Source organism: Pelodiscus sinensis, chromosome 33 (assembly GCF_049634645.1).
Source record: "Pelodiscus sinensis isolate JC-2024 chromosome 33, ASM4963464v1, whole genome shotgun sequence".
Classification (NCBI taxonomy): domain Eukaryota; kingdom Metazoa; phylum Chordata; order Testudines; family Trionychidae; genus Pelodiscus; species Pelodiscus sinensis.
In genome coordinates, this window is record NC_134743.1 from 5,179,125 (window position 1) to 5,206,597 (window position 27,473).

The following is a 27,473-nucleotide window of genomic DNA, read 5'->3' on the forward strand; positions in this document are numbered from 1 at the left end:
AAGGACAGCTCTAGCTTTACTGAAAGCAGTCACTGGCAGGGTTCAAAGGTTACAGGCAGCCACAACCAGCACGGCCAGATACTCAGAGGGACTGGATTCTGGGCTCCAGGTAGTACATTCTGCTTCTTTAAAGTAGAGCTGTCTTATTTGGTTCTGTTGGGGGTGCTGCTCAGAGCTGGGCCAGCCCCATGCTGGTGGCTGCTGGGATTGCTTTAGCCCTCACTCTGGAGCAGAGCCATTTGGGCATTTACACACTTCAGACCCTCCCCTGGGGAAAATCTTACAGCTTTTCTTCTAGCCCAGCGGCTCAGCCCTCTGCTCCCTTTGGCTTTCTCTATCTCGCTAACTAGGCCTGCCCTGCGTTGAGTATCAATGTTTGCGTGCCAGCCCAGAGGATCGCTGGAGATCAGTCTGTTACAGGGGATGAACACATGTGCTTCTTAAGCCTGAGTTTCTCTGCTGTGTTCATGCTGCTGCTGGTTCTTGCCCAAGAGCACTTCTTGCAACTTCTGAATCCTGGTCCCAAGCCTTCTTTCTGGCTTGGCTGTATGAAGAAGTGTCTTCAGGACACGAAGGCTGCAATTTGCCCAAGTGATCCAGGGATGCTACTGTCATTGAATTTCACTGGGATTCTGGTGTCTTACTCCCCCAGACGTCACTGAAAAATCCAGATGCTGTAAATATATAGTTTTCATGTGACAGGCATGGCTTCCTAGTCACAGTCTCCCATTTTATCTTTCCCTGAGTGCAAGAATGACTTTCATTTTTAATAGCTGTCCCTCCCTCCCAGGGCTGCATGCTCTGCTGTTGAATCTTGCCTCATGAATGGTCAGTTCATTTCTTCCTGTGTGTTTCCTTCTGCTCCCTCTCCCTGATGCAGGGATCAACCCTGAATTTTCACCAGAGGCCATTAGTAGTGGTGCCAGTTCTTGTGATTTTGGTGTTTTCCTTAAATCTGTAGCTCCTGGACTCCTGTGATCATGCGAGGCTCTCAGCTGTCATAAAAAAGTAAGTTTCTAGAGCTCTTGGTTGCAGAAAAAAAGCTTGAAAATGTGAACTATGTGTGATTTAAAAGCTCAGAAGACAAAAGGTCTGAAATGCTCTTGCACTGGTCATAACAGCAGATCTGGGTCAGTGTTATAGATTTTAGGAATAGTTAAGGTAAAGAAAAAATGTCTTTTCCTAGGAGTAGATCTCTCCCCTTTCCTTGAATGTCCTGTTGAAATGAATGAGGTGTGAATGGAGAATGAAAGGTGAGCACCTCCAGCAACAGTTGCCAGGGTAGAGAGGGGCTGGGAGCCAGATCCAAGACTGGGGCTTGGGCTGCCATTTTTAAACCAGTCTGTGACAACCCTGTGACATCCCTCCTTTTCATGTGTTTTATATGTGATGTCTCCAAACGCAGAGCCCTCTTGTGCTTCCCTTTCCAGGTGCCCTGGGATCCATGTTCCTGGTTATTGAACTGCCAGCTGCTGCTTTTTGTTGTGTTCATATCCGGGTCTTCTGAATCTGCTTTTCCGTTTCACAGCAATGGGTTTCTCAGGTCCCTGGACTACAGCCATTCACGTGCTGTTGCTAGCGCTGGCCCTCCAGTCTGCTGCAGGTAAATTCATGGTGCTTATTATTGATATGCCCAGCAACAGTTTGTACTCATATGCTAATTTTAGAAGTTGTGAGCATATCTGTATTTGTATCTCCCTTTCCATTACCGTTCATTGCCATCCTGTTAGGAGACATAGCTGATCGCTAATCTTTCATGTTCAGGGGTAGGGGTGTATTGAACACAGGTTGAAATTACAAGCTATGACTTTGAGTTTTAGAATTTTTTTCTTGGCCCTGGTTACAGGCAGTAGAAGTGTGTGCTCTAAGTCTATCAGCAGGCAGTCTGGAAAGAGACAGCCTAGAGCAAGTTGGGGTGAGTTAGGACTCTGCCTCAGGGAGCAACCTGCTTTGTCTCTCTCTGTTTTGTGGGTTCTTCTGTGCTATGATCCTGAATTCTAAGAAATAGTGCAACCTTGCAACCTTCCGTAAGAGTATTTTATGGTTTTTATCTAATCTCACTTTTGAAATGTTACTCTGCTATGCAATGTAACAATGGAAATCCTGACTTATATTTAAGGAAATAGTTTGTTAATGTCATTGAATTTTTTTACTGTTAGACTAAGGTAGAAGTTAAGAACTTCATAAAGTTCCCCACTGCCTCCTCTTCTTTGGAAGCTCACAGAAGGAGCAGAGCTGTTAACATTGTGGCTCAGTTCATACTGTAGTGAGTTTAATTCTCTTTGTCTGCTAGACAGCCCTTTCACGTGGTATGCTGCAGATCGAATGGTTACAATGCTCCTCTTGAATGTCTGAGCCCTTTGAGCCTCTCCCTTTCAAGGAACAGAAAGAACTATATGAGATGGAACCCATCTGGCTAGAAGGAGCCACTTAAGAGAAAAAACGATTTCAATATCCTGGATTTACTTTTATATTTTCTCTTCAGCTAGCAATTAGAAAGCCACATGCCATCTTTCTCTTACCTTTCTCTGTCTGTCTGTCTCTCTCATGCAAGCCATTAACTTTGTTTTCAGGGCCACGTTTAAAGAAAAGATGTACTCTAGTTTTCAAGGACACTGTCATATATGGAAAGTTGAAAAGATAGTAACAAGTAGACTGTTTGGGATTTTTTTTGATGAAATGTTGTTGTAAAGAAGATATTTATTGAAACTCAAACTGGTCAAGGCAAGGTGGGTGAGGTATTATCTTTCATTGAACTAACTTCTCCTTGTGAAAAAGCCAAGTTTTTTAGGTTACCCAGAGTTCTTTTTCAGGTCTCTCTTGGCAAAAGAAGTAGTCACCCTCATTACTTTTCCCTGACCTGAAGAAGAGCTTGGTGTTACCTCAAAAGCTTTTCTCTTTCACCAGGAAAAGTTGATCCAATCAAAGGTATTACCTTATCTACCTTGAATCGCTATTATGAAGGATCAAAAGGGCTATAACAACATTGCATGAAACTGAAATAAAACATTTGAAAATCATCAAAATGAAACATTTAATTTTTTCCCGAAAATTTTATTTTTCCCCAATTCCAGGAGAGAGAGAAAAAAGTCAGGCTCCTAAAAATGTTCACAGGATGGTAAAACTCTTGCCTATCCAGCTCTAGTAACAAATCTTTTTGGGCTAGAGCAAGGGGGCTCAAACTACGAGTCGTGACCCAGCACTGGGGGGTGGAATGTTGGGCACTGGGTCTCATTGCTGCAGGGTGATCAGGTGACAAATGGGGGGGATAAGGCAGCTAACTGCCTGTCCTGGCCCCCCAGACTATGCTGCACCCCAGAAGTGGCTGGCAGCAGGCCTGGCTCCTAGGTGGGGGAGAGAGTGCAGTGTCCCTGCTCTGAGCACTAGCTCCATGCTCCCATTGGCTGGGAAGCTGCTGCTGGCTGCTTCTGGGCACAGAATGGTGTGCGGTACCAGGAGAGACAGGAAGCTGCCTAAGCACCTCTGCTGCACTGCGGATTAGGAGCTGTTCAAAGTAAGTCCTTCTTACCCTAGCCCTGACATCTCCCAAAGCTGGAGCCCCCTCCTACACCTCAAAGCTCCCACCCTCATTCCCATCCCAGAGCCCATACTCTAGTCCACTGTTTCTCAGCTTTTTTTTTTATAAAAAAAACCCTTTTTAAAAAAAAATCATAAATACCCCCTTTTAAAAAATGTAAGTACAGGCAGTCCCCGAGTTACGCGGATCCGACTTATGTCGGATCCACAGTTACGAATGGGGTTTGCTCCGCATCTCCCTGGTCTGCTGGAGGCCAGCAGACCAGGGAGACGGGGAGCAAAGCCTCTGAGGACGCCGGCCGCGGGACAACCGCGGCGCGTCTGGGCTGTCCGCTGCCTGCGTGCTCCGCGGCTTTGCTCCACATCTCCCTGGTCTGCTGGTCTCCAGCAGACCAGGGAGACACGGAGCAAACCCCGTTCGTAACTGCGGATCTGACATAAGCTGCGCCCCCCCCCCCCCCAAAAGACCAGGGAGATGCGGAGCAAAGCCATGGAGGACCCGGGCGGAGGTACCGCGGTGCGTCTCGGTCTGCCGCCCACGTCTCCCTGGTCTGCTGGGGGGGGGGGGGGCGCAGCTAGTACGCCCCCCCCCCAGCAGACCAGGCTTTTCTCCGGATGCCTGTGGTAGAGCAGCTGGGGCGCTGCTGGTTGGTTCCGCAGCGCCGCTCTGTGAGCTACTGCACCAACCCGGCAGCACCCCAACTGCTCTGCCCCAGGCGTCCTGATTCAGCCGCTGCTGGTCAGTTTCAGCAGAGGCTGACTTGGGGACGCCTGGGGCAGAGCAGCTGGGGTGCTGCTGGGTTGGTCCAGTAGCGCCGAGGAGCGGCTCTACTGGAGCAACCCAGCAGCACCCCAGCTGCTCTGCCCCAGGCGTCCCCAAGTCAGCCTCTGCTGAAACTGACCAGCGCTGACTGCAGGAAGCCCGAGGCAGAGTTGCTCTGCCCCGGGCTTCCTGGAATCAGCCGCTGATCAGTTTCAGCAGCAGCTGACTTGGGGAGGCCTGGGGTTCTTAAGTTGAATCTGTATGTAAGTTGGAACTGGCGTCCAGATTCAGCCTGTTGAAACTGATCAGAGGCTGATTCCAGGAATCCCGGGGCAGAGCAACTCTGCCTCGGGCTTCCTGTAGTCAGCCGCTGGTCAGTTTCAGCAGCGGCTGAAGCTGGACACCAGTTCCGACTTACATACAGATTCAACTTAAGAACAAACCTACAGTCCCTATCTAGTACGTAACCCGGGGACTGCCTGTACCTACAGTTTTTAGACACACAATTTGTTTCTACCATTGCAACACATTTATTTAAACAACTTAATCGTAGCTGGGTGGAGGATAACATTTTTGGGCATAAAAACTACAAAAATAATAAAACATTGTAAAACTTAAAACAAAAATTCAGTTTTCTCCAAATTTCAATTGTTTTGATGTACCCCCCAGACTTCTCTTGAGTACCCCTGAGGGTACTCAAACCACTGGTTGAGAAAGCCTGCTCTAGTCAAATTACATTGGGTCTTGGGCATCAATAATTTTCTACAAGTGAAACCACTGAGCTAGAGTGATTCAGAGAAATGCAATACATTAATTGTCATTTAACTAGTATTCAATAGCCTTTATTTCAAATACAGTGCAACCAATTTTGTGCAGACATTGGAGAACTAGTCTCCATTTTCAGGTCTAGCTAATTTCACTAACCAAACTTAAAGGAGAGGATGCTAGTCCAAACGGCCCACAATAGAATCTAGGGTGGAATATTTTTCACACCTAGACAAACCATGGTGAGTGTGTGGACCCATTACAAATTATGTGTCTCTTTCCCTTATAGGTAACAGCAGAGAACCTTTGATCATCCTGGAGAATTATGAGGACAATGGAATCAAAGTTGTATGCTCTTCTGAGCAGAGTGTTTCCAATGTGCAAGTGTTGTGGACTGATGGTAAAGGACACAATCTCACTGGAAACTCACATAGCTCAGATGCTGACACAGATTTGAATGATGCCAGAAGTTCTATCATTCTGAAATCAGGATCAGACAACTCCATCTCCTGCAATGTAATTGATAATGTGAGAAAGAACTCAGCCACATCTACAGTTGTAATTGCAGGTAAATGAGAACTTGAATCTGTGTCTCACCGGGGGTAAAAAACTCAAACCAAAACATGTTGTCTTAAAATGATTCCAGGTCTTTTAGATTCAACAGTTCCCAACTCCCCCAGAAATCATCTTCTTGGATCTTTTCCTGGTCTTCTTTACACAGAACCACCTTTCACAGATATCGACAGGTAAAAGTGAAATTCTGTAAAGGTACATCTACACTTGCTCCCTAGTTTGAACTAGGGATGCAAATGTAGGCGACCGAAATTGCTAATGAAGTGGGGATTTAAATGTCCCGCGCTTCATTAGCATGATCTCGCCAGCGCATTACTCCAATCAACAGCTGTTTGAAAAGTTAAAGTGCATGCCAGGACGCGTTAATTCGAACCAAACTCCTTGGTTCAAACTAACATTGCTCCTCAAAAAATGAGGAGTAACGTTAGTTTGAACCAAAGGATTTGGTTCAAACTAACGCATCCCAGCATCCACTTTCAATTTTGAAACAGCTGTTGATCAGAGTAACGCGCCGGCGAGTTCATGCTAATGAAGCACGGGATATTTAAATCCCTGCCTCATTAGCAATTTCGGTTGCCTACATTAGCATCCCTGTTCAAACTAGGGAGCAAGTGTAGACATACCCTTCCTACATATGGAGTTGCTTGGTAGAAATGAATTCCACCAGTTGGCAGCAGTATCTTTTTCTCAATTTCACTATTTAGCAGACTGATGGAGAATGCCATCTCTCTATCTCTTTCTGAAGTAAAGTGGATGAGGTAATAACTTATGGGGCCAGATTTTGTTGGTAAAAAGACAGGATATGGAGTTCATACAGCACTCTTGCAAGATACTCAGAAGGTTTCAGACGAATATAGTGTGGAACAGATTGTTTAGTATAAGAAGTTAACACATGTTGCAAGAGATGATACAAAGTGAAGAAGGCAGTAAGCACCTCCAAAATTATAGGGTGAAGGAGGATTAATGGCTTACAGATAGTTGTGATAAGCCATAAATCCAGAGTCTTTACTGAGACCAGGATTTAGGTTTAGCAAAGTTATGAATTTCAGTTCCCAGGCTTGTTTTTTGTGGGTGTTGTAAAGGTTTCCCTGAGAGGTCAGATATGGAGTCATCATCTTATGAAAAATATCCTCGTCCTTTATGATTTTTCTGAGTGAATTCATTTGGGAACATGGCAACTGTCATTTTTTCACCAACATAGTGGTTATTGAGGCTTTTAATGCTCTGGGTAAGGTACACCACAGAGGCATATGTAGGACCCATGGGTCATCATCGAAGTGGTGATATCTGTCATTCTGGCAGGGTCCGGTGATCTTTGAATTGGTATCCTCGTCTGCATGGGGAGCTTGTGCTACTTTATGTTGGTGCCCTGAGACGTGTGGAACCTTCTGATAATGAGCTTGGTGAGGCTGGGGGAGGGAGGAGTTGTTTAAAGGCATGAAGTGATGATTCAGGAAGGATTTAGTTCAAGATGATGTCTCCAATAAGCATGGGTTGTAACTATTTAAAGATATCCCTTAGTGGTTCCAGTGTGGATGAGTAGGTGATGAAAGGTGCAGTAAAAATGGTTTTGGGTTTTTTTCCCCATATTGAACTGGGTTCTCTCATGATATCTGAGTGGCCTGTTCCAGGAAGTGATCTACTTCTCTAGTTGAGTGTCATTATTTGGTGAAGGCAGATTTAAGTGTGTTATGGTGTTTACCTCAGAACATCTTTTGTGTTATCTGAACACGTGACTGTACAGAGCAGATTTGGTGTGTTTAGTGAATCTGTCAAGGTAGGTGTTGTGATCCATGTGTTTCTTGTTGGTAGTTGTCTGTAGTTGTTGAAGCTGATGTTGGTGTCTAGGAAATTCATGTGGGTGTGAGAATGTTCTAGAGAGAACAGTCTAATCTCTCTCTTGGTCTCTCTTATGACCCTCAGCATAGTCTCTCTTAATGGAATTAGGAATGCAGTATGGGCTTTCCAAAGAAGCAGTGCTCCAAAATTCCTCAGACACATTTGAAAATCTCATCCCAGAGACCCAATGCAATTCACATAGAAGTCAATGGAAACACTTTCATTAGCTTCCAAGGTTGATGATTAAGACCTTGAAGTTGGGGTTTTCAAGAGTAACACAGCACTAAGAACTCCCTTCCCATTCAGATTAATGGGAGTTTTAGCAGTAACAGTGTCGGTCAATGCTGACCTGTTTTTGAAGATTCCATCTTGAGTGTTTACAACCTTTCTCAGGATGCTACTGGAAATCTTCCTTAAGGCAACCTCTGTTTCTATGCAATGCATGAATCCACACAAATAATACACTGATGTTTGTGTTTCTTACTCTCAGGGTGGCAGGGTAAGGGCCTATAGCAACTATCCACAACATCACTGAGAGCTGAATAGTCTTACAATGCAATTCTACCCCTTTGTGCAGAAGACAGTTCCCCAGTATGTCCTAGTGGGAATTAAGATCTCTGCTGCAGCTTTTGAACATTTAATTTAGTGTTGTCATTTCTGAAAAGAAAGATGAATGACTCAAGAGATTAATGGACACTGTGATCTGCTTTGCAGATGTTTTCTTTCCTGCCACCTCCCCATGGATGGCTGCCTTCATCGTGATACTGCTGATTAGCATAGCCCTGGTTACCGCTGCCATTTACAAGCTGAAAAGTAAGTTTTCCTACTTGTATTATTTCAGCAAATGCTAGAGTCTAAACAGTGTGATATGAAAGAGCTTGGATTGAAGTTGTGGCTCATTCCTGTGTACCACCTATACCTCATGCATACCATCCAAAATTGCACAATGAGGCAGTTTGAGCTAGATTCACAATGGACTTTCAGGTACTTGGCTAATCAATGGGATTCACAAAGTGCGAGTGAGGTGCCCGGGCTCCCTATACCATGAGGCTGTGTCTAGACTACGTGGGTTTTTATCAGAAAAAGATAAGCAAATTGCAAACCACAATTTATGTATCTTTTTCTACTTCTTTTTCCGGAAGTGACTTTTCCAACATTTGGCCTATCTACACTGGGCCAAATGTCAGAAACCCCCCCTTTTTTTGGCACATCCCTTCTTCCTCATAAAATGAGGTTTACAGGGATGCTGAAAAAATGTGTCTGCTTTTCTGACTTTTTTGGAAGAGCTGACATGTTCCTTCGACACAGCCGAGTTTTTCTGGGAGACTTCTCAAGAGAAGAGGATAGCACAAGATGACTTTGACCACCATGCTGTGTTTTTTTTAATTAGATTTAGACAATGATAATACACAAGAACAGAGAGTTACAGGCAGCCTCTTGTCACACAGATGTCATGCAATCTGTAGAAAAAGATGAAACAACTACAAATGAGATATTACTTGTTACTATATTGTAAACTCCAACCTTTCTTCACATCTATTGACACTGAGCACAGTTTTGTGCACTAGGAAATGGGCTGAGTGGGAACACTGATTTCAGCTAGCTTATTAAATACCTACCACATTCACCACTGGTCTGCATCTAGATATGGTGTCTTTTATCTCAGTGTGATAGGTTTAATTTCTGAGTTGCCATGATTTTTGAGCACTAGTTTTAATGATTCATGTAGATCATATCTGACTTATGTGATGATCACTTGAGAAATCCCACATTTCCAGTCCTGTGCTTTCAAACATGACACCTGTGCAGCATACCAAGTTATACTGTGAAGTTAAATATTCTCCTTTAAAAGGAAGAAAAAATAATCTTTTTATTTATTTATTTATTTGCTTTTTCAGAAAATAATGAGACAACTGCTCTTGCTGGTAAGTCTCAATAAATATATTATTTACCTATCTCCATTTATTATGTAAATATTAAGCGCTACTGGTTACTTGAACAGTATAAATCCTGGGGCTGAATTTCCTTTTAAAATTTTTTTATCCAATTGATACTCTCACTTTGCAGTGGTGGGCTCTGAAAATTTAACATTTGTTCTAAAATACCTGCAAGAAGCAGTTCCAAAACTGGGTTCTGATAATAGTTGCAGGGCCGTTGTTAATGGTCCACAGAGAACAGACTAGTTGGCTCTCCTCCTTGTTCCTAGCTGCTAAACTGTATTAAAAGACAGATACAAATACATGAAATATCTCCCTAATCGTACTTTCCATAGAAATTGATACCGAGGTTGTGACAAGGGTATTACTTAATATTTCATGGGTGCGGGAGTTTGTGCTACTCTGAAAGGGAAGAAAGATGTTCATGGGACATGCTCTCAAGCAAGAAGTTGTCCATGGTAGGTTGGTCAAAGGTTTTCTATCAAACCCTTTTTTTAATTAAACAATTTTTTCAGAAATTATAAATGATTTCAAAGACAATATATAATGCATAGAAATGGCAGCTGGCACCACAGGAGTAACCTGTGACTGGCGCTGCCACACTCCAGGTGGAATGAGCAATTGGTGCCCATGCCTCTTCAGCCCTCAATGGCATGACATTGTCATTGGACGCCCCGTTTAATGCGGCGCCCTAGGCAACGGCCTGAGTCAGTGTTGAACTATTGTGAGAATTAGAAAATAATTCCTAATATCTAGCCTAGACCTACAAGATGATTGCTTTCTGATCTATGTTAATGGACACAGACAGCAATTGATCACTATTCTCCTTATAACAATCTTTTAAAGACTGTTAATCTCCATTAGCTTCTCTTACCTAGTCTAAACACGTGCCTTTCTTTAAACCTTTCCTTGTATGTCATATGGAAAAAGGAGGCTGGATTAAGATTGCTCTTGCTTTCTTTTAATGTAATTTGAATGTAATATTTATATATTTTTGAAACTAGCTATTAATTCACTGATAATTATCTTTGAGATTTGTAATATATTTCTTTTTGTATGCAGTAAATGACAAGAAATGCATCGAAGACGGTAACTATAAAATACTATACGTATCCTTTTGATAATATTCCTGTACGTCTATCAGATCTAGTGAACCATAGTATCTGACAAATGCAAATTTTAATTTACTCATCAATCAGTCCAGATTTTTCTGAGCATAGCTCATAAAACAGAATATCTGTTTTACAACTTAATTGGGGATTGAGGTGTCTATAAAATGGAACATGTCAAAATGACAGTCCAACCAGTGCATAAGTTGCAGTGTGGGGTACATCAGTGCTTTCTGCTTGACTGTCTCGCCATTCAAAGCAATTTCCTGTGCAATTACAGCACCAAGACATAAAGGAATATCAACATGTTCCTCACTGATATCACATTTGTTGTGTTTTTTTTCTTAATTGGGAAAAATGGTTTGTATAATTAATAATTCACAAGATTGGTGACTGTAAAATTGAGGTTCCACTCTATGTGAAAATAGATGCCAGATATTTCAAATGAAGAACTGGCAATTTATGAAAGTCCTCTGTCTACAATTGGTATTTGGCAATCATGCACCTAAAGGGAGTGATGAGCATGATCAAGGAAGAAGTAGAAGGGATATCATTGCACAGGATGAGAATTAACAACTTGAGGTTTGTGGATGATATACTTACCATTGAGGAAGATGAAGAGAAGCTAGTGAGAACAGTGCAGGCACTAAATGAGGAAGGGAAGTGGTATGGACTAATTATGAATATCAATAAAATGAAGACTGGTATTTGGAGATAAATAGGAAGGAAGATCAGTGTAGTTGGGATTGAACTAGAGAATGTAGAGAAGTTCACATATTTCGGAAGCAACATGATGTATGATCTAGACATAATCTAGACTGTAAAAAGGAAATAGCAACTAGAATAGCGAAAGCAAGAGTGAGTTTGAAGGTGATGGATAAGATCTGGAAAAGTAAAGCAATTAACTTGGGAACGAAGCTGAGCGTCTCGAAAACGCGTGTATTTAGCAGCATGTTGTATGGATGTGAGACATGGGTGATAATGAAAGATTCAAAGAGAAGTATATTGGCATTCAAGAGGAGTTGTCGTAGAAAGATCCTGAGAATAAGATGGATGCAAAAGGTCATCAATGAGGAATTATATAGGAAAGTACAGCCAAAAGAGAACCTACTGCAGAAAGCTATACAAGGGAAGTTACAGCTATTCGGGCATATCTGCAGAATGAACAACAAGGAAAAAGTTAAGACCTTGGTATTCAGCATAATGGATTGTCTGAATGGGAGAGGCAGACCTCACAGAGAATGGGTAGATGATATAGTAGATTGGTGTGGAGCTAGTCTACAGAAACTAAGCCACTCCTCACTGGACAAGGAAAGATGGAAGAAAATAGTGAAGGAGGCTTTGGACACCAACGGGCATTGAGCCCATGATTGTTGACAATTATGATGATACAGTGTTTGAGTTAGATCCACTCAAGTCATGCTGTTCTGTTTATATTTGAAAACTCATTAAGCAAAGCTTTTTAGAAAGCTTGATTAGGTGTGATATATGTCTGACCGCGTAGTGCTGTCCATCTCTGAAGTTTTGAATAAGTTTTAAACATGGGCAAAGATTTTAAACATGATCAAATTGAACAAGATCCCTAGTTTTTGTCAACTGTTTGCACATATGACCTGCTGGCATGAGACCAGCTCTGAGATCTGTGTCTGGTTTTTATGTATATATTTTCTACCTACTGTCGATATCTGCTAGATTTTCAAAATACCAATTGCTGGATGTTACATGGATTGGAAAAAAATATTAGTCCAAGTCCCAAAAGTTGGGATCATTGTCAGTGCTGAATTATCATCAAATCAGGGATATGGACAAAGGGTTTTGATTGTTAGAAAGGTAAAATGTGTGTGCTCCAGCCCCACGGTGTAACAGTGTCTGTGTGGGGGGGGAGAAGGGGTGTGTAGAGTGCCTGTACAGGCTCTCTAATGCTTGGGAGGGAGTCCCAAGCCTCAAAGGTCAGATCTAAGCAAGCCAGGGGCTACAGGTTCCCCACTTCTGCCTTAAGATACCAGATCCTCAAAAGGTCCAAAATGGTGCAGCTCCATTGTGAAGTTATGTCAATTTACTCTAATAATGGAGCTATATAGATATACACCCACTGAAAATCTGACCTCTAGCATTAAATTCAAATAGTGCCCATCTAGGTGTAAATAAAATATTCCTAACATTTAATTTACACCGTTTTAAATAGAAATATTGGAGGCATCTGATAAAAGCCTCCGAACTAAATAATATGAAAATGTTTTCCTGCTGTAATACTAAGATATATTTTTTCTTTCAGAAATATTGAGGCTCAAAAAAGAAGAGGGTAAGAATGTATTTTAGCTTCATTAGAATAATAGAAATCCTAGGGCTGGAAGAGACATCAGGAGTCATTGAGTCCAGCCCCCTGCCCAAAGCAGGACCAACCCCAACTCGATCATCCCAGCCAGGGCTTTGTCCAGCTGGGTCTTAAAAAACTCTAGGGATGGAGATTACACCCCCTCCTTAGGGAACCCATCCCAGTGCTTCACCACTCTTCTAGGGAAATAGTTTTTCCTAATATCCAACCAAGGCCTCCCCCACTCTAATTTGAGACCATTGCTCCTTGTTCTGCATCCGTCACTACTGAGAACAGCCTTTTTCCATCCTCTTTGGAACCTCCCTTCAGGAAGTTGAAGGCTGCTATCAAATCCACCCTCACTCTTCTCTTCTGCAAACTAAACAAACCCAAATCCCCCAGCCTCTCCTCATCAGTCATATGCTCCAGCCCCCTAATCATTTTAGTTGGCCTCTGTTGGACCCCCTCCAATGCATCCACATCCTTTTTGTAGTGGGATCCTCAAAATTGGATACAATAGTCCAGATGTGGCCTCACAAGTGCTGAATAATTATTTACTCTACTAGGTAGGTGTATGCTTTGCCAGCAGTAGTCAACATGTCCAAGACCAAATATTATAACATCAATATACAGAGGCTCCAGTTAAGAGTGAGACAGTTGTTACATTCTAGGGTTTTTTCAACAGACCCAAAGGGAGTAGGGCACCCAGTCAGGGATTTTCAAAAATTAATCCAAGGTTAATTAGGAGCAAAAGCCCCACTGGCTTCTCTTGAGATCTGTGCTAAATTGCTCAAGCTCAGATCCCCAAAGATATTTAGGCTCCTAATTTCCATTGGACTGTAGGCATTTTTTAATCTTCTCATGTCTACCATTTCAATGGGAATTGGACATCTAACTCTTTAAAAAGTGTCTTTTCACAATCCCAGTGAAATCCTTCCCACAAAATGCCAGCTGAATTTGAATTTCTTATGCTTGGTGATAGCATTTGAAATGTTGAATCCTACTCTCACCCAGCTCAGCTACCTTCCCGTTTAAACTATAGGGTTACGTCTACACTGCAGGCTTCCTGTACAAGAACTGTTTTGCACAAGAGTTCTTGTGCAAAAGGTGTTCCACAAGAGCACGTCCACACTGCCATGTGCTTTTGTGGAAGAGATGTGCTTTTGTGCAAGAGTGTCCATGGCAGTGTGGATGCTCTCTTGCACAAGAAAGCTCTGATGGCCATTTTAGCATCTTGCGCAAGAAAATCATGTTGCCTGTGTACATTGCCTTCTTGTGGAAGAGCTCTTGTGCAAGAAGGCTTATTTCTCATTAGGAGAGGAGTAACCTTTCCAGAAGAAGCCCTGTTTTCTGACGCTGTACTGTAAATTTACTTGTGCAAGAACCCATATGCAGTGTAGACAACTGGCAAGGTTTTATGCAAGTGTTCTTGCGCAAAAAGCCTACAGTGTAGACCTAGCCTAGGAGTGTGTCTACGTATCAGGGCTTAACTAAACATAAACAACGCAAGTTGAGCTATTGCAGTTGTGTAGTTTATTTTGAAATTGGGAGCATCTACACAGCACTTATTCCGAAATAGAGCACTCTTCCCCAGAAATTCCCTTACTCCTTGTACAATAAAGGGCTGTGTCTACATTGGCACCCTTTTCCGGAAAAGGGATGCTAATGAGACACTTCGGAATTGCAAATGCCGCGGGGATTTAAATTTTCCCCGCGGCATTTGCATGAACATGGCTGCCGCTTTTTTCCGGCTTGGGGCTTTGCCAGAAAAAAGCGCCAGTTTAGATGGGGATCTTTCAGAAAATAAAGCCTTTTCCGGAAGATCCCTTATTCCTCTTAAAATCAGGAATAAGGGATCTTCCGGAAAAGGCTTTATTTTCCGAAAGATCCCCGTCTAGACTGGCGCTTTTTTCTGGCAAAGCCCCGAGCCGTAAAAAAGCGGCAGCCATGTTCATGCAAATGCCGCGGGGAAAATTTAAATCCCCGCGGCATTTGCAATTCCAAAGTGTCTCATTAGCATCCCTTTTCCGGAAAAGGGTGCCAATGTAGACACAGCCTAAGGGTTACAGTAGTCAGAGTAAGAAGCCCTCCAGCTTGACAGTATTTTGACATTATTTATTGAAATAACTTCCCAGTGTATAGAAGCAAACTATGTTATTTTGAAATAACACCTGTTATTTTGAAATAATGTTGCTCTGTAGACATACCCCAGGAGATGTATAATGATTTAAAGCCGAACAAACCTGCCTGTGTCACTTGGGTCCCATATATATTAGAGGTAAGTTTTTTCAAAACCACTTAAAACAGGGTTGGTGAAACTGTTTTGGGTTGGGGGCCACAGAAAAATTAGTTGGGGATGGCACACAAGTGAGAAGCAAAAAACAAAAACAAAACCCTCCCTGTGGCACCCAACTAAGAAGGTGAAAGACACTCCCCACATTTCTCTCTCATACCAGAGAGCCTCGGGGGGCCCAGTCTAATAGATTTTGTGTCCTCCAGCCCCACAGTGGGTCAATGGGGCGACTGGAGCACCAACATGTGTTCTCCACTGACTGGGGGGCCCTGAGTATTGAGGGCCGGATCTAGGCAAGCTGAGGGCCACATCTGGCCGCTGGGCCTGAAGTTTCCCATCACTGACTTAAAAGATGTAGAGGTAAAAGTTCCATTGAGAAATCTCCACTGACATTAATTATATAAAAAAGAAATGATGTGTGACTACACAAAATGGCCATCCCATTAGAAACCAAGCTCCATACTGGGTTCAGGAACAGGTCTGTGCAGCAGGGCAGTAGAACAATGCTAGATGGATATTAGCGTACTCACCTTTGCTCAGCCTCTGAACAACCCCAGGCCCACAGTCAAAAAGCCTTATCTATGCACCACTTCTTCCCCAACATCATTTAGCTCTCCCCCAAATTGTTAAAATTGGAAACTAAATCCTTGCCTGAGTCTGGGGTGCCCTCTAACTTGGAGGTTCATCAAGGGAACAGCTGGCTCTGTAGCAAACAGAAGGCTCCAGATCGTTAATTGCTTGGGTTCCAGTTCTGACCATCTTCTCAGCCCTTCATGTCCTTTGTTAACAGAACTGGTTGGTTGGGAGTTTTCCAGTGAAGTGTTTTTTAATTGAAAAATGCTGATTCATTAAAAGCAAAACTTTTCATTGAACTGTGTCAGTTTTGACAAAGTTTTAGTTGAGAGGTTCCTCAAATCCAACATGCAATTTCTGGAGGAAACCCCAGAGAAATCCCATGGTCAGTAGCCTGGTGGTTAGAGAACTCATCTGGCATGAAATAGGCAGAACACAGACTGGACACTGTATTTGTTGCATCCTATTAGAGGGCCCTAACAGCTAGGCCGTTGGCTACCATAGAGTGAGTTTATGTGTGTGTGTGTGTGTGTGTGTGTGTGTGTGAAATCTCAACAGGCTTAGGCTTTCACTCCAACAGAATGTGAAAGTTTTTAAAATCTTGAAAATTCTCACAGGATTTCCACCCAGCCCTAGTTGCCAATAATTGGAGTGAGGACACAGTGGGAGAAGGCACAGAAAAGGCTGAAATCCAATTTTTCAGGAACTGCAGCTTCCCCCGATAGTTTTCAGCAGTTCTACTGGCTTCTTTTGACCTAGACGAATTCAGTTCTGATGGACTTGGAAAATAAACCAAAAGAGGCCTAGATCTGAGCTCTTTTGAGTATGATGTGTGTGTCTGGCTGGAATAAAGAATGTGAGGACTGTGTCAGTGTAGCTAGAGGAATCATTAGCAAATAGTGAGAACTGTCAGGGCACTATTTCTAAGGAAAAATGTATTTCATTTTTCTCTGCAAAAGCTTGCATTCCCCCCTTTCCCTCCCCATTCCCCTCCCCCCAACGGATGTATTGCTTGCAAATGTTACAGAAAGATGGGGAAATTGACAGCTCAAAGATGATGTAAAATGCTTAAAGGCCTGTATATCACTCTGAATCTGAAGGCTGAAATTTTCAATCAGCCTGTGGTGTTTGGATGCCTGATTTAATTTTAATGAGAATTAGGCATCCACATTCCATAGGCATATTTGCAAACCTCTGTCAAAATGTTTCCACTGTCATATCTCTGAGTTTGAGGTCTAATATAACCTCTGTCTTGTTACTCTTCAGTAACCTCTTCCTTTTATTTTGCAGAGGATCAGAAGGAAAAAGCTCAAAGAGGTAATTCCATCTCTTACCATTGCATATTTAAACCATCTTGTTAGTCTTTAAAGTGCTACATAGTCCTGCATTTTGCTTCACTACACCAGCTAACACGGCTACATTTCTATTACTAAAATTAGAGAGATTTCTTTCCATCTTGGGCATGGAGGCTTCTTTTGAACTGGTGTAACTATCTTTTTTTGGACTCTGTGTAAGCTCAAAAGCTTGATTCGTCAACAGAAGTTGATCTAATAAAAGATATTACCTCACCACTTTGCCTCTGACCAAAACAGCTACACCAAGGCTTTGTCTATACTGCGAGTTTTTGCATCACAAAATATGCTAATGAAAGACTCATTACCATGAGTCATGATATCATTAGCATATTTTCTGCTGTTTCTTTTTATAGAAGGGGTTTTTGTGCAAAAAGAAGCAGTGTAGCCACTTCCATTTTGTGCAAAACCCCCGTTTTTATGCCCGGAGCGGCATAAGGATCTTGCACAAAACAGGGGTTTTGCAAAACTCTGCTTCTTTTTGAGCAAAAAACCTTTGTACAAAAAGAAATGGCAGAAAAATGCTAATGATATCAAGACTCATGCTAATGAGTTCCTCATTAGCATATTTTCTGCTGCAAAAACTCGCAGTGTAGACATAGCACAACAGTGAAAACTAAGAAAATAAGGTTATTATACACACAGGAGCAGCTCGAGGAGAGCTGCTGGCAACTGGCATCGTAGGCAGAATGCGTGATCGACGCCCCTACTTCCATAGCCCTCAATGGCATGACATCATCATTGGGCACCGCGTTTAACGCGGCACCCTAGGCAACTGCTGAGCTTGCCTGCATCCACGGGCCGCCCCTGTATACACAAATGATGATCAGAGAGATAGATAAAAATTTTAGAATGCTTTGCTTTTTATAAAAAAAAAAGCAGAAAATACTGATGAAAATGTTAATCACAATTTTTTGGGGGTGACAGGGGAGCATTTCAAAAAATCCTGATGAGATCAATTATGATTTCCAACAAAAATCATTTACATTTTATGTTTTGAAAAATGAAAATCTACACAATTGTTCTGACTATTTTCACCACCTCTAGCTGAGACCCACAATAAATAAGAAAATGTAATCTGAAGATATCATTTTCTAGTCCTCAAGAGCCAAATAATAACTCAAACACTTAGCACCAATAGAAGGGAATCACTTACCAGATAAATTGCACTTAGTGCACATATCAAAAAGGGAGTGTCTGAAAAAAGCAGCACAGCATATAACTCCATATGCTAGGGTTTTCTGCCTATAACTGCGGTTTATACCTATGTTAGCTGAATCTATGTATTCTGCAAACCGATGTAAGTACAGAACTAGAGCAAGCGTTTGAGAGAGACAAATATCTGTCAAATGTTGGTTTCTACTCATAGATGAATGCATTCTGCACTCCCACAAACTCACCTCCGCAATGTATGTCTGTTATATTAAAATTTTCTGTTTACTTAGGTTCACAGTCTGACTTCTTTTTTGGTTAAAATTTAATTTTGTTTTCTTGCAGAAATTCAGGAAATAGAAGAAAAGTATAGTGAGTATTTCACTGGAATAGTTTCAATTAGCTCTAGTCTTTAGCATCTTCAACCAACTCTAATCTTTAACATCGTCCTGGTAATAAATTCATCCTAGCCATCTGGCCACTTAGGGGATAGCTAGCTCCCTTGTTCGTCATTTTTTTCCCCCCTGTTTTCCTTCTCTGTAGTCTTAGATTCCAAGGCCAGAAGGGATCATTGTGCTTTTCTTGTCTGACCACCAGAGCTTAACATAGTCCAGAAACCTTTTCTCAAATCCATATAGCTTTTAGCTCTTTTTCCATAAGTGAGGAAATACAGTTAAAAATACACTATGTCAAAAATTCTGAATTTTAAAGTATGTAAATCAGTATGTCAAATCCAAACAAATCCAGGATTAGATTTAAAAATACATATTTACTCTGTAAAGATGAGATAGGTACGTAGGCACTTCTGAAAATGCTGCTAGGAGCCTCACTCTCATTGAAACCAATGGGAATTAGACATCTAACCTCTTTTTCAAAATCCAATCCTTCTATCTAGCTGCAGTGTTTAATACAATTACAAATCTGACTCTCACTCTCTTATACATTATTTTCACTTAGGTAATCTCCCATTGTTTAAATGCAGCATGAATTTAAAAATTTAGCTACATTTTTGTGCATAGTTTAGGTTGTATGAAGAAGATACTGAACATAATATAGTAGAGGTCCTATTGCAGCTCATATGGCAAAAAGACAAACATATAGGGTATGTCTACACTTGCACCCTAGTTTGGACTAGGGATGCAAATGCAGGCATTCAAAATTGCTAATGAAGCGGGGATTTAAATATCCCGTGCTTCATTAGCAAGACCTCGCCAGCGCTCTAGTTCAAATCACAGCTGATTCGAACTGGGAAGTGTGCGCCGGGACTCATTAGTTCAAACCAAACCCCTCCTCAGTAACGTTAGTTCGAACTAAGAAGTTTGGTTCAAACTAATGTGTCCCAGCACGCATGTCCCGGTTCTAATCAGCTGTGATTCAAACTAGCGCACCGGTGAGATATTGCTAATGAAGCGTGGGATATTTAAATCCCCGCTTCATTAGCAATTTTGAAAGCCTGCATTTGCATCCTTAGTCAGAACTAGGGTGCAAGTGTAGACTTACCGTAAGATCCAACCCTGCAAAGATTTAGACAGATGATGAAATTTGTATTTAACACTATGGAATAACTCACAGCAACTATATTGAAGCATGGATTTAGATTTTTGCAGGTTTGGGTTCTTAGAAACTGATCCTTACAGAGCTGTGTAAGGGGGACAGATTTCCTACAATACAGAATTAACAGAGGAATAATGCACATGTATAATATAGTAATCTTTTTCTATTTCAGAAAAAGCCATGGCTGAGCTGGGTGAGTTGAAAGGCCATGATTAATATTACACTTTGTCTAGTCATCTGCTGCATGGATGAATATAATTTGTTGGGGGAAAGTCAACATGGTTTCTGTAAAGGGAAATCATGCGTTACTAATCTGGAAGTATTTCACCTAGAGTTCTTTGAGGGGGTCAACAAACATGTGGACAAGGGGAATCCAATGGATAGAGTGTACTTAGATTTCCAGAAAGCCTTTGACAAAATCTCTCACCAACAACTCTTAAGTAAAATAAGCTGTCATGGGATAAGAGAGAAGGTCCTTTCATGGATTGATAACTTGTTAAAAGACAGGAAACAAAGGGTAGGAATAAATGGTATGTTTTCTGAGTAGAGAAAGGTAACTAGTGGGGTTCCCCAAGGGACTCATCCTATTCAACTTATTTATGGATGATCTAGAGAAAGGGGTAAACAGTGAAGTGGCAAAATTTGCAGATGATACCAAACTGCTCAAGATAGTTAAGACCAAAGCAGACTGTGAAGAGATTAAAAAAGATCTCACCAAAGTAAGCAATTGGGCAACAAAATGGCAAATGAAATTTAATGTGGATAAATGGAAACTAATGCATATTGGAAAAATAATCCCAACTATATATGAGGGGATATGTCTACACTACCACCCTAGTTCGAAATAGGGTGGTTAATGTAGGCAACCGAAGTTGCAAATGAAGCCCGGGATATTTAAATTCTGGGCTTCATTTGCAACTTCAGTTGCCTAAATTAACCACCCTATTTCGAACTAGGGTGGTAGTGTAGACATACCCATGGGGACTAATTTGCCAAAAAGTACTCAAGAGAGAGAGCTTGGAGTCATTGTGGATAGTTCTCTGAAAACATCCACTCAGTATACAGCTGTAGAGAAAAAAGCAAATAGAATGTTTGGAATCATTTAAAAAGGTATCAAGAGTGCAACAGAAAATATCGTATTACCTCTGTATAAAACCATTGTACGCCTACATATTGAATACTGCATTCAGATGTGGTCGCCTTATCTCAAAAAAGATATATTGGCATTGGAAAAGGTTCAGAAAAGGGCAACAACAATGATTAGGGGTTTGAAATGAGTCCCATATGAAGAGAGATTTAAAAGACTTGGACTTTTCAGCTTAGAAAAGAGAAGACTAAGTGGGGATATTATAGAAGTCTATAAAACCATGACTGATATGGAAAAAGTGAATAAGGAAAAGTTATTTACTTATTCCCACAATAAAAGTACTAGGGGTCAACAAATGAAATTAAGAGGCTGCAGGTTTAAAACAAACAAAAGGAAATTTTTCTTCACTCAGCGCATAGTCAACTAGTGGAACTCCTTGCCAGAGGATGTGGTGAAGGCTAGAACTTTAACAGGGTTCAAAAAAGAGCTAGATAGATTCATGGAGGTTAGGTACATCAATAACTAAAAAACAGGATGGGTAGGAATGGTATCCCTAGCTTCTGTTTCCCTGGAGGTGAGTGACGGGGAGGGATCATGTGAGTATTATCTGTTGTGATCACTCCCTCTGGGGTACCTGGCATTGGCCACTATCAGAAGACAGGATACTGGGCTAGAAGGCCCTTTGGTCTGACCCATTATGGCCGTTCTTATGTTCTTATTATTTGAATTTAAAATAAGATATATGCTATATATGAAATTCTGAATTCTCTTTATTTTGTTGTAGACTTCAGGAGGGCTCGTAGCAATGCAGGTAATTCGCCTTTTATCTGGAATTATATCCAAGTTATTTTCTGAAGTTTAATATTTGATTAAATATTTAAGGTGTCCTGAGATCTGAAAGGAGAAGTAAACCCCCCCACACCCCCCTAAAAATGTGTCTGCTCAACAGCCCTGAAAGGCAATGTGACTGGGATTTGATTAGCCACCTCGCTGCAGAAGAAAGGAACAATATTTGTTGATAAAAGAATTGGTGACTGTGTCTGAAAATAACTTTTGGACATGCAGTAAAATGTAGTTTCCAATCTACTGAAATGATTGACAAATTGATATTGAGTTAGCTGAAGAATTTCAATTGTATTGAAAAAGTCAAAATGTTTCATTTCAGTCTGAAAAACATGTACATGTTCAGGCATTTTGACAGAAACAAAGGAAAGGGGGACTAGAGTCACCAAATGGCTAAAGGAGAAAAGCCTGGTGCCTCTCTTATGCCATGTCTTCACTCAGCGGAAGACTGACGCTGCTGTGATCAATCTTCCAAAGTTCGGTTTAGCGGGTCTAGTTAAGACCTGCTAAATTGAACTAGGAGGGTGCCCCCATTGGTGCTAGTACTACCACTCCTGTGAGGAGTAAAGAAAGCCTCCAAAAGCACTTGCTCCCATCAGCTTCCATTGTGGGGATGGCAGGGAAACATGAAACAAAATATGTCAACTTCAGCTACGTAATTAACTCGAAATATGTTAATTAACTTATTAATTAACTTTCAATTGCATAGCTTATTTTGAAATTGGGAGCTTTTACACAGCACTTATTTTGAAATAGGGCACTCTTTCTTTGACTTCTTTACTCCTCCTACAATGAGGGTTACAGGAGTCAGAGTAAGAAGTCCTCCACCTTGACAGTATTTCAACATTATTTTGAAATAACTGCTGGCTGTGTAGACCAGTGTTTCCCAATTTTATTTGGCCACTTTCACTTTGTGGAACCCCAGGGTTCTGCAGAGCACTGTTTGGGAAACACTGGTGTAGACGTACGCTGTGCCTACACTGGCCCCTTCTTCGGAATAGCCATGCTAATTTAGAACTTTGGAATAGGGAAATGCGCGGGGGATTTAAATATCCTCCGCGGGATTTAAATAAACATGGCCGCCGCTTTTTTTCCGGCTTGGGGAAAAGCCAGAAAAGAGCATCCAGACTGGCGCAATCCTCCGAAATAAAGGATCCTATTCCAGAGGATCTCTTATTCCTACTTTCAAGTCTGGATGCTCTTTTCCGGCTTTTCCCCAAAAAGCAGCAGCAGCCGGAAAAAAAGCAGCAGCCATGTTTATTTAAATCCCGCGGGGGATATTTAAATCCCCCGCGCATTTCCCTATTCCAAAATTCTAAATTAGCATGGCTATTCCGAAGAAGGGGCCAGTGTAGACGTAGCCTACAAGAAAAGCCATAGTGTTCTAAAGGAATGGAGAAATTTCAAAAGATTCTGCAGGAAAAATTGATTTAGCCATGCAACTTCTCTTGAATGTAATGGGTGCTAACACATTACTCCTGCTGTTCCCATTACTCGCCTGATCCATGGATATCAATAAAGTTAATTACACGTGTAATAGCAGGGGCACTGGACACTAAGAACCTTCTTCACACTGGTAATCCATAGTCATACATGAGGACAATGGATAGTTAATGGGCCAGAGAAGGAGAGTGGGAGTAGCTAGAGCCTAGTAATTAAGATCTAGGAGTCCCAAGTTAAAGTCCCTCACCCAATTACTTGTTAATTATTTATAAAACATGGAACAGCTTTAAAAAGGAGAGACTGAAGCCACATTTCAAAGCCCAGTACAGGTTGTGCTTTCCTCTAAAATGGGGGATCCAAACATGCATCTATTCTCTTCAACAAGCCATAGTGTGACTTGTTCATAGAATTATAGAATAGTTCATAGAATTATAGAATCATAGAATCCGAGAGCTGGAAGAGACCTCACAAGACCATTGAGTCCAGTCCCCTGCCCTAAGCAGGACCAATCACAATTAATCATCCCATATTAACATTGCTTATTTATTTTATTCATTTTCTTGGAAGCCATTGTCTCTAGATATCTTATGTCACAGTTCAGGGCTTCTGTACTTGTATGCCCTCTGCATTGTCCCTTATAGACACCTTCTATAAGCTTCTTAACACCATGCTTGTACAGAGACCCATGTCTCTGTCCTGAACAGAGATTTTAGAGGCTTCACAGCTCCCTGCCTACACTTGCCATGCCCAGCAAGTCAGAGCCCCTGAATAAACCAGCATCTGCACTTTAAAGAGAAAGCAGACTCTATAAACAGCTGTAATTGCTCAAAGCCACATGTTATCACACACCTCTTTTTAAGGGTATGTCTATACTGCACCCTTAGCTCAAAATAAGATAAGCAATTTGCACCATGCAAATTGTGTATCTTATTTTGTTTCCTTTTCAAAATAGGCTATTTAGAAATGTGGCGCATCCACGCAGCGTCAGATTTTAAAATAAATCACTATTTTGAGATATCCCTTATTTCTCATGGAATGAGATTTACAGGGATGCTGAAATAGCACGTCCTCTATATTTTGAAATAGTAGACATGTTCAAAAGATGTGAGGTAGCTATTTCAGAATACCGCAGGCTAATAAGCTTACTGACAGCCTCAGTCTTTGATTGATGATCAGTCATTCAAAAAGCACAGGTATTTTCTTGCAATTATAAATTCATAGCAACCTTAATTCAGAACTAGCACCTCCATAACTTTCCTTCATACTCTATGGGCCTTTGATCTTAAGTCTCTGGGACCAAGTAGCCAGCAGATAATGATATCATACTACCAAGCCTATCATTTTGAATCAACAGACCACTTATTCTGAAATCTGTACTCCTGCTTTCCTCGGGGAATAAAGCTAATTTCAAAACAGTTAGTTCAAAATAACATTTGTGTGGACACTCTGGTCTCACTGTTTTGAAATAACTACTCTCCAGAGTAATTCAAATTAATTACTCCCCAGTGCTTCCTGGGGCTCTAAGTTGAGGTAGTTCATCCACATTAATAGAACCTACCTCAGACTAATTTTGAGGCTTCCATGCAGTGGGGATATGCAATTTTGATTTTGTAAAATTGGGAAATTGTATTTACTACTTCACATAACACAAGAATCAGGGTCATCCAATGACATTAATAGGCAACAGATTGAAAAGAAACAAAAGGAAGTATTTCTTCACACAATGCACAGTCAACCTATGAAACTCATTGCCAGGGATACTGTGTATGCCAAAACTGTAACAGGGTTAAAAAAAATCTAGATAATTTAATGGAAGATAGGTCTGTCAATGGCTATTAGCCAGGATGGTGAAGGATGCAACCACATGCTCTTGGTAATTGTACATCTCCAGTTTTCAGACAGCACTCCAAAGTGCCCTGTTTCATTCGTTCCTTTTTGAAACATCTAGCCCAGTATCACTGCCAGAAGACATGATACCGGGCTAGACAGATCCATTATGACTGGTATTATGAGATCAGAGATTTCCTCACTCTTTTCCTGTGGTTTTTACTATGGGACAGGAACATTAATTCAGGTTATAACTTGGCAGGACTGCATGGGCATTTCTACACTAGGAAATTATTTCAAAATAATAACTCCCGAAACAACTATTTCAAGATAGTGTGTCCACACTACAGGGAAGCCTTGAAATTAGTCTGAAGAAGGCTCCCTTAATGTTGATGCACTACCTTGACTTAGACTCCCAGGAAGCACTGGGGAGTAATTACTCTGAATAACTTTGGTGAGCAGGCATTTTGAAATAGCAGCAGCTGCGCATCCACACTATCACTGTTTCAAAGTAACTATTTCAAAATAAGCATTATTCCTTGTGGAAAACAGGAGTTGTTATTTCAAAATAATCAGCCCTTTATTTTGAAATAATGGGCTTAGTAGTGTGAATGCTCAGCTTTTTATTTCAAAATAAAGGGAGTTATTTTGAAATAACTCTGTAGTATAGACCAGGGCTATGTGTCCTTGCTGTTACATATATTACTTTTTCTGTTATTTTTTCTGATTGGTTACAGTGTTTGTTGCTGAAATATTTAATATTTTATTTCTCTTTTTCTAGTATCTTTGCTTTTTTTACCTGCTTTGATATTTATTTAATTAGTTAGAGTTAAGGAGTCTCTGGTTACTGATGAAATAAACATTTTTATTCCTCCCTCCAGTTAACATCACTCTGGATTCTGACTGTAAACACCCCAATCTCTCACTCCTGGATAAAAATAGAGTTGTTTCCAAAACAGAGAGCAAAGTCAGCAGTGAAGTCATAGTGATCGCAAATGAAGGATTTTCAGAAAGGAAACAATACTGGGAGGTGGAGGTGGGGGACAGACCATACTGGGAGCTGGGGGTGCTGACTCAGGCTATGAGGGACAAAATGAAAAAAGAGAAGTTTGAGAATCCTCCTGAGGGGGGACATTGGAGTTTGCAGTTTTCAGGGGGTCGATACAATTGTCATGGGAAAAGTGTCGAAATCGCCTCTGATGATGATAAATGCCCAGTGGTTGGGATTTTTCTGGATTGGGAAGAGGATATGGTTACATTCTATAATGTTGAGCTGTCATACCCTATTGAGTCCATTTGTCAAGAGTTTCAGGGGAAGCTGTACCCATTCTTCAATCCTGGCGGTGATAAGCAATACCTGGGTGTCCGTCCTGTCAATGTTTCCAGCCCCTTAACTTCCCTCTGAAATCAAGAACTGAATCAAAAGTTGATACTTTAAAGCTTACTGCATTTGAGGAGATGGTGAACATCTGAACAAAAACAAGGAAAGGAGAGGTTTTAATTCATCATTATAGAACTGGAGAGAAAGAGATGAGAGAAAGGGGGAATTATACAGTTTTGACATATTTGAAGATGGCCCTGAGGTCCTGACCTAGACAAAGTGAAGTGAACTGAATAAAAACCAGGGTTGTTCCAATGGATCAACACTTTTTACAGAATGTATGTACTTGCAAACAAATAATAAAGTAGAGTTGTGTCTTTGTCCATTTTGTGTTCACTTTTATCAGGTATCTAGTGAACTAATTTGCTATCAGTTACAATAGTAGAAATAAAAAAGTATAAGCAAAGACGACAGAATATTTGTAAAAACCAAATTATGAATGAACAAATCCAAGTGTTTACACCAGAAACCTGATGCCGAGTAATATGATAATCTAGGCACAATGCACCAAAGTCCATTCCTCTGCAGCAAAGTTTAAGCCTTTGCTTCAGTAACAGACTTTAGAGGACCCTTATGTTTTGCTGAATAGGGATGGTTTGCTGGCCTGGAGCCCCATTCAAGGTAGAATTCTTATGCATTCGAACAATTGTAACTAACACACCTCAGATTCAAATTTCAGATACTCTTACTGAATAGTTCAGTCTACCAGCCAAGAATTGTTTTGCCACAATTATTCAGAACAGGACTTTGAATAGTGAATACATTGGAGAAGTGAGAAATACTAACATTACATTCACTAGTAGGAAAAACAATACAAATAATACAATAATAATAATAATAATTTAAAAAAACAATCAAACCTACTGTGCAGAATTTGCTCAGGACTCCTAAAGACATTTGAAACTGAACATAGTCTTCACAACAGTGGTTCTACCCCTGCCAGAGTTCTGCCTTTTTGTAAACCAGCAGACCAGTTCTTCAGAAAGGAAAAGGCAGCTTCACTTATAGAGGTATAGTTTGGAATGTTCAACTCCTGAGCACCAGGGAGTCCTATCTGGCACCCTGTCAGGGCTGTTCCGCACTCTGGCCCTCCAAATGCAGAAGGTGGGGGCCCTCAAGGCTATGTCTACA

At 41.2% G+C, this 27,473-nt stretch overlaps 1 protein-coding gene across 3 annotated transcripts; it reads left to right on the forward strand.

Moving 5' to 3' along the window:
* Window positions 1-17: 17 nt before the first annotated feature.
* Window positions 18-26,667, forward strand: LOC102451935 (butyrophilin subfamily 2 member A2-like). 3 transcript variants are annotated; one of them, XM_075914247.1, is made up of 13 exons: window positions 18-109; window positions 962-1,008; window positions 1,529-1,603; window positions 5,355-5,633; window positions 8,192-8,290; window positions 9,376-9,402; window positions 10,477-10,503; window positions 12,799-12,825; window positions 16,994-17,020; window positions 18,553-18,579; window positions 19,934-19,954; window positions 21,633-21,659; window positions 25,843-26,667. In XM_075914247.1, exons 3-13 carry the CDS (start codon window positions 1,531-1,533, stop codon window positions 26,364-26,366), a joined length of 1,158 nt encoding a protein of 385 aa, XP_075770362.1. In that variant the 5' UTR covers window positions 18-109; window positions 962-1,008; window positions 1,529-1,530; the 3' UTR covers window positions 26,367-26,667. The 3 variants fall into 3 exon arrangements, with proteins under 3 accessions (XP_075770362.1, XP_075770361.1, XP_006135189.2); XM_075914246.1 differs by having other exon boundaries at window positions 20-109; window positions 1,431-1,603; XM_006135127.4 differs by lacking the exon at window positions 962-1,008 and having other exon boundaries at window positions 26-109.
* Window positions 26,668-27,473: the final 806 nt, after the last annotated feature.